Genomic DNA, 13,590 nt, shown 5'->3' with positions numbered 1-13,590 from the left:
CGTGCTGAGCTGTCTACACTTGCAAATCTCATCAACTCCTATCAGCTGGGCAGCAGGTTGCCCAGTTCACCACTCCTGATGAGGAAGCTGAAGTTCGCTGAACTTCCTTCTGGCACTAACGTCACACACTTGGTAGTGCTTCTAGGGCTTGAACTTAGTCTGGTTTGCCTTCCAAGTCCAGGTTCTCCAAAACATTTTTTCTTTTCCTTTTAACTTACTAAGTAGGTGAATAAAAGGATGCGGGTGCTTGCTGGGGGAACGTGGGCAGAAGGTTGCTCCCGGTCTGATGTCAGCGCTTCCTACCCACGGTTGTCCACAGGGCACGGGTGGAATGCTGTCGGCCAGTGCTGGTCAGGGTAAAATGTGCAACCTTCCATTAGCACGTTGTTTCCAGTTCACTTTTTCCTTTTACTTTGGTACCAAAAATTTCTTCAGAGAAACATCTCCACAAAGCCCCATGCTCTTTCTCCTATACCACATAGCCCTAATGGCACTCCCAGGAATAAGGCAGGAGCATGAATTCCAGCCCATTCTAGCTGCTAAGCGGTGATTGTGTTTCCTTCCTTTCTGCCTTCCTTTTCTATGTTCCAGATGGTGAAGTGGCCAGATAAGCAGCCTACAGATAAGTGAGGTCTACAATTCATCACACACCGATAATGCTGACATATAACAGTTTCCATATCTTTACAAAGGCAATAAATGGGTAAGAGAAACGAACAACACTCATTAGAATAAGGCCAAACTAGTCTCCAGATTTTCCCTTTGAACTTCGTTCCTTTAGTTCCAAACTTTCCCAACAGAATCATTAGTGACTTTATCAGAAATATTAAATACTTCAAGCATAACCACCAGCTGCTGTAGATGCAGAAGCATTAATTGCATACGGCTGGCCACACACTGATTATTTTCCTGGCTTTCTTAGTAAAATAACAAATGGAATTGCAACGTGGCTGAAGAACAGGCAGAAACCAGGAAGACTGGAAGCAGTCATTCTTACTTTCTGCAGGCGCTGCCCTTCCTGCTTGCACTGAACTCCCACGGCCACTGCCCGTTAGCAGGGGCCCCTTCCAATCTCCCACCCCCACAAGCTCTGCCCAAGGGGATCTGCAACCAATTTTTGGTGAAGCAAGTCCAGACTAACCTCCCCATATCTAAATAAAATGCCTCCACTGAAATTCCATATGATCTATGGATTGAGACATTGACACGCAGCTTGGGTTAGAAGTAGGCTGGAAAAAAACCCTAGTAACCAAAATTGCCCTAAAAAAATGCAAAAAATGAATAAAACATCTCCAAAAGGCAGAGCCATAAATCTTTCCAATCTTTCTTCTGGGCTGATTTAATCATGTGTGTTATCCACCAGCTGTATGTTAACTGGTATAAGGGAGATGTTATGATGAGTATTTATTTTCTCCCACCTTTCTTTTGCAGAGTTAGGTCACTGAAGATTTTTGAGTAGACTTCTTTTGTAAGATGCAGGAACATCCTCTGCTATAGATTCAGAGATTGTTTTTGATAAAGTTTTTTATTTGGGTAAAATAAATATGCAACTAAAAAACTAGAAACCTGGAAGAAAATTTAAGGTGCAATATTTGAAAGTGGAAGTAAAAGAACAGGAATCCTGTGTAAATATTTCTGAATTAATCTTTCAGTCATTCAAATTGTTCTTTAAGGATGCATCTCTGTACATAGCTTAACTGTAAATCTAAATGGGACAGTTATCTTAGGAAACTGATATAGTAATGAGATGCTACAAATGCACATATGCATAGCTGCACTTAAATCAAAGGTGGGACTAGAGTGCACAATGGGAATTACATATGAGAAACCGCCAAGTGTCAAAGGAAGTTGCCCCCAAACAAATGTTCCCGTCATAGTACCACAGTGTTTTACCACATAGAAACCTAAGAAAGTATCAAAGCATGACACATTTTAATGTTTTTTTTTTTTTTTTTTTTTTTTTTCAGATGGAGTCTCACACTGTCACCCAGGCTGGAGTGCAGTGGCATGATCTCAGCTCACTGCAACCTCTGCCTCCCTGGTTCAAGAGATTCTCCTGCCTCAGCCTCCCAAGTAGCTGGGATTACAGGTGCCCACCACCGCGCCCATCTAATTGTTTTTGTATTTTTAGTAGACGGGGTTTCTCCATGTTGGCCAGGATGGTCTTGAACTCCTGACCTCGTGATTCACCCGCCTCGGCCTCCCAAAGTGCTGGGATTACAGGCGTGAGCCATCGCGCCCAGCCCAAATTTAAATTTTAAGTTTTAATTGAATTAGACACGTGGCTAAAGCTACCTTATTGTACAGGGCAGCCTTAGCAGTTTGTGTCATTCCTACCATAGTCATAAATCCAAACCCTTTATCAAGTTGATTCTGTGAATCAAAACTGAGACATCCTACAATTACTAGGGAGCTTTCACTGCGTACATGCTCTCTTGCTGTATGTATATATGTGTGTACAATATTTGCCTTAAAGGTCAGTACAATAACTCACATCAGCAACAGTTAACTTCCAAAGTATAGTTTGGCCACCTCTCGATATTTTAAAATATTCTGGACAAATATGTAGAACTGTTCACATATGACTGAGCTAAAAGCCTTAAGCTCTGACTTCACAAACCTAAAATGCTGTTTTTCTTGTTTCATGATCAAAAAGCTCCAATAGTTGAGAGATGCTATTCAGATTCACTGACTACTGAATTAACAAAGTGTGATGAATTGGATTTCATGAAGTATTCATGAGTTTTCATTTAACATTAATTAAATTTTTAAAAACCTGTGTTAAATAATTTTAAGACCCTGGCACAGACTGACAAGCATGGAAAATTAAGGTCCAGAGGAAAATTTCATTCAAAATCACAGTTGAATAATATGTTGAGAGTACAACATTTATATATAAATACATACACATGTGCACACACACACACACACAATTTTTGAGACAGGGACTTGCTCTGTCACCCAGGCTATATAGCAGTGGTGTGATCATAGCTCACTGAAGCCATGAACTGAAATCAAGCGATCCTTGTTTCAGCCTCCCAGGTAGCTAGGACTACAGGCACACAACGCGCCTGGCTAATTGATTTTGTTTTTCTAGAGATGGGGTCTCACTATGTTGCCCGGGCTTGTCTGGAACTCCCGGCCTCAAGCAATCCTCCTGCCTTGGCCTCCCAAAGGACCTTTTTCTTATAATGACTCTAGCCTGTAACATTAAAATAAATAAATCTTTAAAACCACTTTTTAAAAATATTGCATTTAATCAAACGTTAATGATCAAAGAAACAAAAATATTTGTGCTAGTCACTAATAGTCTGCTTTATACGTGCCAGACAAGCAAAGGATGCCGCTAAGATGGCTGAAATGCTTCATTTCGAGTGGTATTACAAATGCCATGTAATAGTTAAGATCTGCTATACTAACTTTTAAAAACAGCACTTTTAATTTACAATTGCTTCTTCATATTGCAGATGAAGAGATGCGATGAGGAAACCACGCTCTCTATATGCATGCAAGCTATTTTGAAGCTCTAATAAAAATTTGGGAAACAAAATGTCTTCAGCAACTTTAATTCTTAGTCTACACTGAAACCTGAAAGGTAGTCAGGAGTTGTTGCTGATGGGATTAAAGGTGTTTCTACTTTTCTTCAGTATTCTTTTCTATATTGTCTAAATGTTTCCTGATGAACACTGTCCATTTCAACTAAGAAAAGGCTAAGTCCATTCTGGAGGAAAAAAATGTCAGTGGGAATTGTAACTAACATTTAAATCACTTGGAAATAGGATTCATTTTATCACCAACCTACCAGGACCCTCTTTACTGTAAAGAGATAAAACACTAGTAAACGTATTGCATAAATATACCACAGACTATTACGAACCATTAAAGCATACTTTATATTTTTGAAAATTTCTCTGTAAACTTTCTAAGATAAATTATATTTGAATTTGATAAAGTCCTATTTTGAATCCCTTTGGGTTATAAAAGTCTATTCCCTAATTTATCTTGTGAAAATCCAGACTTTTGGCTTAAAATGGGATTTATTTCACTCTCTGTCTGAGAAAGGAATCCACCATACTTTGATTTAGATAACCACATGGTCTGGAACTACATTTAGTGAAAATTAAATTTTATGATTCATATAGCCAATGTTTTACCTCTGTTTTCCACATATTCACAGCAGGTGAAATGTGCTCAGGAATTTAAAGATGAAAACATATGTCTTTTAAGTAATGACCACCAAGAGCCACTGCAGATAGAAACAGCTTTATTCTTTCCATTCAGGCTTTATCAAATAGCTTGTTCAAAAAGCATATACAAGAGCAAAAAATACCACATGCAATCAAACTTGTTTGGCCTTATAGTCATTGGTTTTCTTTTAGAAAGAATGTGCACTTGAATAACTTCTAATTCAAACATTTTCCAACTGTTTCTACTTCATTTCTTTCAAGTTAGCAACAACAGATACATTTTAGTTAACTGTTCATCATATTCCTTATCTTTATTCATACTGAAATAATATAAAGCCTATAAAATCAAAGCATATACTGTTCAGAAATCTGAAAAGTTTCTTTTACATAATAGATTGGCATGTTAAGAAACTACACACAACAAATATTTGCAAAATGAATGAAAAATAGGATAAAGCTATTTAAAAGTCAACATAGTAATATTTATCTAAATAATTTTAATCAAATGAACAATATAGTTATCTGATAGCGTCTATCTTTCAGAATACAAAAAAAGTGCTCAGATTACATTAAAAAAATAACAAAAATCTCTTAGAATGGAAATAATTTAAATAAGGATGGTAGCACGGGGAATCAAAATTACATCTTTGCTCCCAAAACAGGAAGGCAGGTGTGATGTATTTGAAATCAGGAGGGGACGCAACACTAAGGTTGCAAACGCAAAGCTTCCTGCCTTGGAAAGATATAAACTGTCTTTGAAAAGTCCTTGCGTCTTTCTTTATGGAAAGCCACGAACATAAAATCAGATCTGTCAGCTAGACTGCTGGTCAAGTAACAAGGTGGGTCACTTTTCTTGACTATGCTTTCCTAGCCCACTATCAATATTCGCTCAGCTGGGGCTCAAAAGGACAAATAGGTGTCCTTTTAAGACACTTTGACTACTCGGATCAATACACTATCTATTCTCAAACAAACATAATGCATGAAAACAGCAGCCAAGTAGAAGGATCTCCAATGCTCAAGTCACTCTGAGGCTTTGCTGGCGTCAACCTACAATGCCACCCTCAGGGAAAGCACAGTGGTTCACAGACAGGGATGATTCATCATTTTCCTCTGAAAATGAATTCTGCAGGAAGAAACCAGAGTTGTGGTAAGATGTTGGAGTCAAGTTTTCTCTTCATTTGATATTCAAGGGTTGTGATATTTATGAATACCATTTTACATGCTAATCACAAAGACAAAAGGAGGGAAGATGCAGTGATAACATCAAGCTCGACATTCGAATGCTAAGGGAGCCAAGTACCAGCCCTACCCTGCTTATTTTTAATAATGCAGAGATTACTTACTACACTTTCTGAAGCCTTATTTTGAAATTTATTTCAAATTTCAGACATGTCCATAATTTACTGTTGAGGAAATAAAACAGCATGTAGAACATAATTCTATTTATATTAAAATTATATAGGTATGTGTGTATACATACATGACAGTTCTTTTCTTCTGAGTATGGTAGGGTTTTAGATGATTTTTACTTTTTATTTATACTTCTTAATGTTCTAACTGCTTACAGTATCACTTTTGTTATAATCATAAAATGAAGCTCTTTTCATTTTAGAGGAAAAAGAGAAAAAAGGCTGTATAGATTCTGAAGGCAGTTCCAAGTAAGTCTCTCAAATGCTCTTACGAGACTATTTTGCAGGTCAAAATCCCAGAAAAATGTAAAATCTTGTGATCAGAGAAAATGGCTTTGCTCACTACTCTAGCTCGGTTAGCAGAGTACTCAGCACCTTGGCAGGTGTGACACACACACTCTGAATGAGGAAATATGGCTGACTTGGATGTTGAGTTTCTAGAGATTTCATTTTTAAAATCATTGTTTTTTGATCCTTTTTATTCTAGTTAGCTGAGGATATTTTCAAATTTTTGTCAAAATTCAGTACATTTTAGAGAAAAGTTTAAAATTAGCAACAGGATTCAAACTACCACATTTTATAACACGGCTTTTAAGAAACGATGAACCAAAACAGAAAAATGGGCAAAGTGGGGACTAAAAACGGCTTGCTGGCCAAACAGCTGGTAGCAGAAGAGGGGATCAGCTGACAAAGAGGGCACAAGAAAATAACCCTCCTGTTTTTCATCCTGTTTCCCAGACAGCTCAACTATAGCTAAGAAGGGACATGTCTGACTGTCCTCCTGTACCCAGCACAGTGCCTGCCACCTTGACAGGTGGGCAAAGGACTCAGCAAAAGAAAGTAAGAGGGAAGGAGGGGGCTGGCCTCTACTCTGAGTTACTAAGGGTGGCAGAAGCCACCCTGACTCCGACTCTCAAATCAAAGGACAAGAACTGGATGGTTCTAGCTCTTGTCCTGGAACAGAGGTCAGAATGATTCCTTCTTAAATGTGATTTGTGGCATAACTATGAAAGTAATCACATACCAATTTCCATTAATAACCAAAGATGAATGTCCTGAGTTGTAAGATAAAAAACTAGTGACTATTTATTTCCTTTGGATGAGGCTTAGATCAAGGCAGGAACCAACATTTTTCTTTAAAAAAATTCAACTTCTTACATTTTTAGAAATAAAGCAAATAATATAACTAGAGTAATTATTTATTTTATTGTCCAAACTGGGATATTTTTTAGAGTAAAAGGGAGTACTATATCCTAGGGGAAAAAACTATGCCAAGACAACAGACATGAACAGGACTGTCCTGAACAAATGGATACCTGATGCTAGCTAACACAAGAGCCATTTTAATGTTTTATTTTTTCAAGTTCTCTATTAAACTACACAACATTTGGCAGCAATTTCATATTGAACACTGAGTAACAGCACAGTTTTGTTCTTGAGAAGACATATTTTCTAAGTGATGAAACGAACTTTCTACCTTCCCCATACTTAAGGTTTCCTAGCACAAGTTCAGTTTAAAATGGGCCTGAGGAAACAGTCTGTTTTAATTTCTCTAACAGAACCAAAAAAAAAATGCACAACTGTGATTAAGTTACTTAGGTTCACTTCTTCATTTTACAAAATATAAACAGGAGAATTTGAGCATATCTTGCCCTAGAAAGAATCCTCCAAAATGATAAACCCCAATTATGGGGGCTAGGTCATAATGCAGTTTTAAAATCTTTATATTAACTATGAGATTCTCACAGATATATTGCCACAAAATATTTTTTAAAAGCCACAGATAGTCAAAATAAAAAATGTCTAATTTGTGGGTGGTGACAGTTATTTCCCCACAGGTACCAAATATGTATCCTGGCACAAATTATCAGCACAACACAGGAACCCCCCGGCAGAGGCGAACAGGTCAGTTTCTGAACAGCAGCATCCGCTCGGAGCACTTCTGCCCCACCAGGCTGGCATACTGCAGAACAGCGGCCTCCTCACTTGGGTCTTTCTGCTGTTTCTTATAATCACCGTAAGGCATGATGGCTCTCTTGTGAAACACCTGCAATCGATCAGGTTCTGTACTGCGATCTTCATCCACTGCAACGACAAAAAATACTGATTTGTAAAATGTCACATATCAAACTTTTCATTTCCTTTTTTTTATTATTATTATACTTTAGGTTTTAGGGTACATGTACACAATGTGCAGGTTTGTTACATATGTATCCAGTCTTGCTCTGTCGCCCAGGCTGGAGTGCAGTGGCACCATCTCTCCTCACTGCAACCTCCACCTCTCAGGTTCAAGCGAGTCTCCTGACTCAGCTTCCCAAGTAGCTGGGATTACAGGTGTGCACCACCACACTATGCTAATTTTTGTATTTTTAGTAGAGATGAGGTTTCACCATGTTGGCCAGGCTGGTCTCGAACTCCTGACCTCAAGTAATCCTCCCGCCTCGACCTCCCAAAGTGCTGGGATTACAGGCTTGAGCCACTGTACCCAGCCTTCCTTTCTTCATTAAAAAATTTTTAACTTAAAACATAAAAATTATGTATTAAGATATCTTTGATGAGTATGTTCAAGTGAGTGTGGGCAGCATTAATATTAACACAAACTTGAGTATGTTAGCAATTAAGTAACAACTGCCATGCTGAAGGTGATAAAGACCCTCCAGGATGACAGCTGAAACATCAAGCAGAGACAAAGTGTGTCCAATTAAAACACTGGCCTCCTGCACCTTTATTATTTTCTGGCACATGATAAAGTTAACAACTCTCCAGCATCACTCCTGCATCTGATTTAAGTCCGTTTTGCCTCTCCCTGTACCAACATATTATCTGAAGTTTTAATCTCTGCACTGAAGCTTCTGGCTGACTCTGCAGTTGTGACTTACCAGGTCTGGACAATGTACCCTCATGGTCTTAGGTAGGAGGGCAGGTTCCTACAGCTTTCATGAAAGACGTGGAAAAGACTGTTGGTAGCTGCCACTATCTGTCTTTCTCTTCTTTCATATAAAACCAGCCCCAGTTTTCTTCAGGGCACACAGGTTACCCAGACAAAAGTCTGTTTCCCAGCCTTCCTGCGGCTGGGTGTGGGCTCATGACCAAGTTCTGGCCAATGGGATACAAGTGGAAGTGTTTTGTGGAAGTTTCCAGGCATCTTTTCCAAAGGATAGCTGACCTGTACCTTTTGCCGATTTTCAGCCTTTCCTTCATTCTGCTGCCTGGAACATGGACTTCATGGCAGGATCCCTATCCTCCACCTTGGAGTTTTGGGCTAAGAGCTTACTTTCAGTTCAGCCAAAACAAAATCTAGAAGGGACCTGGGCAACTGAGGACTTCATGGAACAAAACTGCCATACCAGCTCCACGTTGCCTATCTCTAGATATTTACATTACAAATAAACTATTCTGTTTAACCCAATATTACCTTAGGTTTCTATTACTGGCAGTCACTCCTAATCCTAAAGAATATAGAGAATAATGTTACAGTATCTACTAAAATGTACAATGTTTTATATCACTGACTCAGTAAGTCTACTTCTAAGAACAATCCTACAGCAGTGGTTCTCAACCCTGACTACATATTATAACCACCTGAGATTTTGAAAAATACCAAAGCCTGGATCCCCTCCCCAGAGACCCTAATATAAAAACTAGTCTGAATGGGACCTGAGCTTCAGTATTTTCTTAAGCCTTTTAAAGTGAGTTAAGAACCACAGGCCGGGTGCAGTGGCTCACGCCTGTAATCCTAGCTCTTTGGGAGGCCGAGGTGGGCGGATCACGAGGTCAGGAGATCGAGACCATTCTGGCTAACACAGTGAAACCCCGTCTCTACTAAACAAAAATACAAAAAAATTAGCCAGGCGTGGTGGCAGGCACCTGTAGTCCCAGCTACTCAGGAGGCTGAGGCAGGAGAATAGCATGAACCCAGGAGGCGGAGTTTGCAGTGAGCCGAGATGGCGCCCCTGCACTCCAGCCTGGGTGACAGAGCAAGACTCTGTCTCAAAAAAAAAAAAAAAAAAAAAAAAGAACCACTGTCCTAGAGAAACACCCATACAAGTGTTTCCATGCATGTATGAGGCTGTTTATGGCAACACTCTCTAATACTAGAAACTGGAAACAGCCTGAATGTCCATCGATGGAGACCTGGGTTAAGAGTTAAAGTATGTCCACAGAATGAGATGTTATATACAACTATTAAAAAGACAAAGGAAGATAGACTGTTAAGTGAAAGGGAAAAGTAGGCATAGTAGAAACAATAGTTATTTTATTTAAAAGTCCAATATAAAAAATCTGGAGACATATATGTCAGCCTGTTAATAGAACTTATTGCTAACCCTTCCCTTTGCCCAGAATTACCCGCTTTCCCAGAGCACCAGACAACTCATCCTCTTACTCCCCTGATCACTGTCAGAGGGCTTCCCTGGACCCACATAAAATAGGAAATCCACTCTAGTTCTCCTTCATCTTTCTTCATAGCACTTACTGCCACCTGACGCATATATTTACTGCCTATTTCCCTTTCCATTAGGAATAAAGTGCTGTAAGAAGAAATATTTCAACTGTTTCGTTTGCTAATATTTCCCCAGTGCCTAGAACACTACCTAGCACACAGTGGAGGCGCCACAAATATTTGCTGCATCAATTTCTGGGAGTAGAATTAATTATAGACTTTCACGCTGGGGGACACACACAAACTCATCATTTTTTTATATTCTATAAGACTTTTGTAATCTAAAACATAGTTGTTTTTAAGGTTGATTTAAGCATTTTGTTTTTCTAATTTGAATCTCCTGAAAATAAAAATAGAAATGCCAGCTTCCTTTTCTATAAATCAACGGGACTGTTTTAGGAGATTTCTTAGTCTTCCAGCTATAAACTCCTATACCTAGTTCTAAAGTCCAAAGCCAATGATCAACTTTTCACAGTACATTCACTACAAATTTAATCAAACATTTTACTGGATGTCCACTTCATACAAGGCTCTATGCTCTGAATACTTAAGTTAGATTACATCCCTTATTTTGTAATCGTGGCAAAAAAAAAAAAAAAAAGTTTATTCTTCCTCAACAGTCGTTGCTTTCTCTAAAGGGATATAAATTAATTAATCAGGAGAAATCATCCAAGGCTCAATTTCAAAAGTGACAGGCATCACACTCTTCTTCCGACATCTAAATGACAGTGTTCCTGCTATATGAATTTATTTCAGAGGCTTGGCTGATCTCAATCATCTTAGAGAATGTCAGTTAGGGCATTCCCCCAAATGACTACATTCTATGCCTGTTTAGAGGTTTGTAGCAGGAGATGCAAGCTAATTATGTGCTGTTAGCCAAAAAGAAGTTCTACACTGGCAGAGAAGACCACAGTCTTTCATTGAGAACCAGCTTGGGATGGCATGGAGGGATGAGGAGAAAGGAACATTAACAATGCCAGCCAGAGGGCCTTCACATCCACAGAACTGAGTGCCATTGTCATTTTCTAATTTGTCCAGGGACATATTCAAAGGAGATCAAGATGAGGATGGACATAAACCGTCAAGAGAAGGAACTTCTCAATATTGCTGTTTCATCTGCAGCTGCTTGCCCTCAGCTCCGTTCCTCGCCCTCCACCTGTTCTGCTCTGTATTGCAGGAGGCTGGCTCCTGCAGGCTCAGCTGGTCTCCAACTGGGTTCAGCCAGTAACAAGAGACTGGAGCTGGGGGAGAGAGAAGCAAGGGCATTTCCCCCCAAACCTCTCCTCTCTCTTCCATGGCTCTGCTTTTTGGAAGCTGCTCTAGCTGCTCTTGAAGTTGTCAGGGTTCTGGGTAGCCCTGACCCCTGGGCCCCCTTTCCTCTTCAGCACAGGGTAGCAGCATCTTCCTGCTACGCTAATCTCTGGGTCACCTTTCTGTGCCTTGCTTGGCTCTCAGCAACACCACTGCCTGTTATCACCAATTCCCTGCATTAAATTTTCTCTGTTGTAAATACTTGAAGTGGTTTTGGTGTTCCTGGTTAGATCTTGATACACATATGAATTTCAAAACATGTTTCTTACAAATTACTTTATCCAACCAAAGGGGAAAGTCCACATACTTTGAAACAATTATATGTTTAACATGTACTAGGTTATCACATCCCTTACCAGGGTAAATGACAAACAAAGGAAGAGGCAGCACTTTGGTTCCTGCTGTCCATTGTAGATATTTTAATGTGTGCACATTGCAACATGAATAACAATCTCCACCATCTAAATGTGTCTAGCAGGAAAAAGGCAGATTCAAGCATGTTTAGGGTCTAATACAAATAAAAAAAGTGAAGATCGGTGAGATCAGCAAGTGAAAAAGCAGCAAGAACAATGGCAAAACAAAATTTTCTAAATCTAAAACCTTGAATTTTTTAAATTGGAATTTTAAAGTATGTCTCTATTTATACAGAATGATGCTTAACAGTTTAAACCTTTATCCTAAAATATTTGGGGACAAATATACTTTAAGACCCCAATAAATGAAACACCCTAGCAAATAAGAATGTGAGATCTGATATGTCATTTTATCTAAAATAAAATGTCATCCTTTAATTTTTACTCTTTTCTGGTATGATATATACAAATAAAAATACAAGATTATGAAAAAACCTACCATTATGTATAATTTACAACAATTATTTTAAAGTGTATTCCTTGTGGAGAGCAGAAATTTTGTTTCATTTGTCAAAATATAGACTTCCATTCTATTTATTGAGATCACATGAAAAATCTCTAAAATTACACACTGTCATATTTTTGGGAAACACTACAATATCTATGTTTCAACCACTGAATTCCAAATAGGCTTATGATGCCACTGATATCTATCTGTTAACAAACATATACAATTAAGTCTCCTAAACTTCTAATTTACAGCATTTTTATAGAGTTATGGCACAGAAATTAATCAAGTTCAATAGTTTTTTTTTTTTTTTTTTTTTACCCCAAACACTTTTGAGGCCTAGAATTGTTCTGGATCAAGTTGTCAAATCCATAACAAAGTATCTTATAAAGCAGATATTGAGAAGCTATTCACTTTTTAATGTCATACATAATTATAAAAAAGTGATACTAATGAATTTTAAAATCCTCTCATTCTCTTCAATGTTAATGCATCCAAGTCACTTGGAAATCCAACTATATTTACCCTTAGTGTTCAAATCCTTCAGAAGCTTGTAGGATTGTTGTTTAATATCGCAAGTAATGTGGTGTTAATTCTATTACCAACACACAGACTATGCTGAAACTTGATGGAAACTTTTTAATTAATTTACTAAAATATGACTTAATTTTGTCAACTGTCCCAAATTCTTTAGTTTTCCCATGAACACACTTTGACTATAAAAATGGCACAGAAACATCTAATAATATGTGTTGTCAGCATCTGCCAAGCTCCTGCCCATACCTTCCTTCAAACCTAACTGCTTCCCTGGGTTAATGTTCATAATGCCCAATACACCAGGTTCTAACATTTCACAAAATCCTCAGTACTCAGGTAAGATTATACCTAATTCTGTAGTTACATTAATTCAAACTTAATTTGCACATTCTGTCAGGAACAATTTATTCAACCAAGAAGGTATACTCAGATATTAACATATAAGCAAATAAAAACACTTAGTTTCCCTTTAAAAATTAATACTAAAGCCTATCTTTTCTCACGTGAAAAACCCTTTAATTGTAACTCAAATTTAGAATTCTGCCTACCCAAAGAAATCAAGCTACAACTGCAGTACTTTAGAAAAAGGGAACACAGATCAACAAGACATGCAGTGATAGAAACAAAGGAAAGACACACTATCCATTTTTAAAAACTCTATCAAACTGAATGAACTCAACAAACTGTCTTGGAATTACTTATCAATTAATTAATGAATATTCAATAACAACATTAATTTTTAATTTTACATCATTTTTAGTCATCAAAGTAATGCCTGTGGTAAAATTCAAGTAACACAGAAATAAACAAAGCAGAGACTGATGTCAGGCCCCCATGCAGA

The 13,590-nt window shown here is 38.1% G+C and overlaps 1 protein-coding gene across 18 annotated transcripts in view; it reads right to left on the bottom strand.

Annotated features, from left to right (window-relative positions):
- Positions 1–4,247: 4,247 nt before the first annotated feature.
- ATE1 (arginyltransferase 1) overlaps positions 4,248–13,590 on the bottom strand; it is a 193,219-nt gene continuing 183,876 nt past the window's right edge. For all 18 annotated transcript variants that reach the window (XM_055246887.2, XM_063625316.1, XM_063625365.1 and 15 more), the window contains one exon: positions 4,248–7,684. In XM_055246887.2, coding sequence (XP_055102862.2) covers positions 7,506–7,684 — 179 coding nt within the window. In that variant the 3' untranslated portion in view covers positions 4,248–7,505. The remainder of the gene's footprint in view (positions 7,685–13,590) is intronic.

This window comes from Symphalangus syndactylus, chromosome 2 (genome assembly GCF_028878055.3).
Source record: "Symphalangus syndactylus isolate Jambi chromosome 2, NHGRI_mSymSyn1-v2.1_pri, whole genome shotgun sequence".
NCBI lineage: Eukaryota > Metazoa > Chordata > Mammalia > Primates > Hylobatidae > Symphalangus > Symphalangus syndactylus.
The sequence above is the reverse complement of the archived record's forward strand: the minus strand, read 5'-3'. Positions and strand labels throughout refer to the sequence as shown.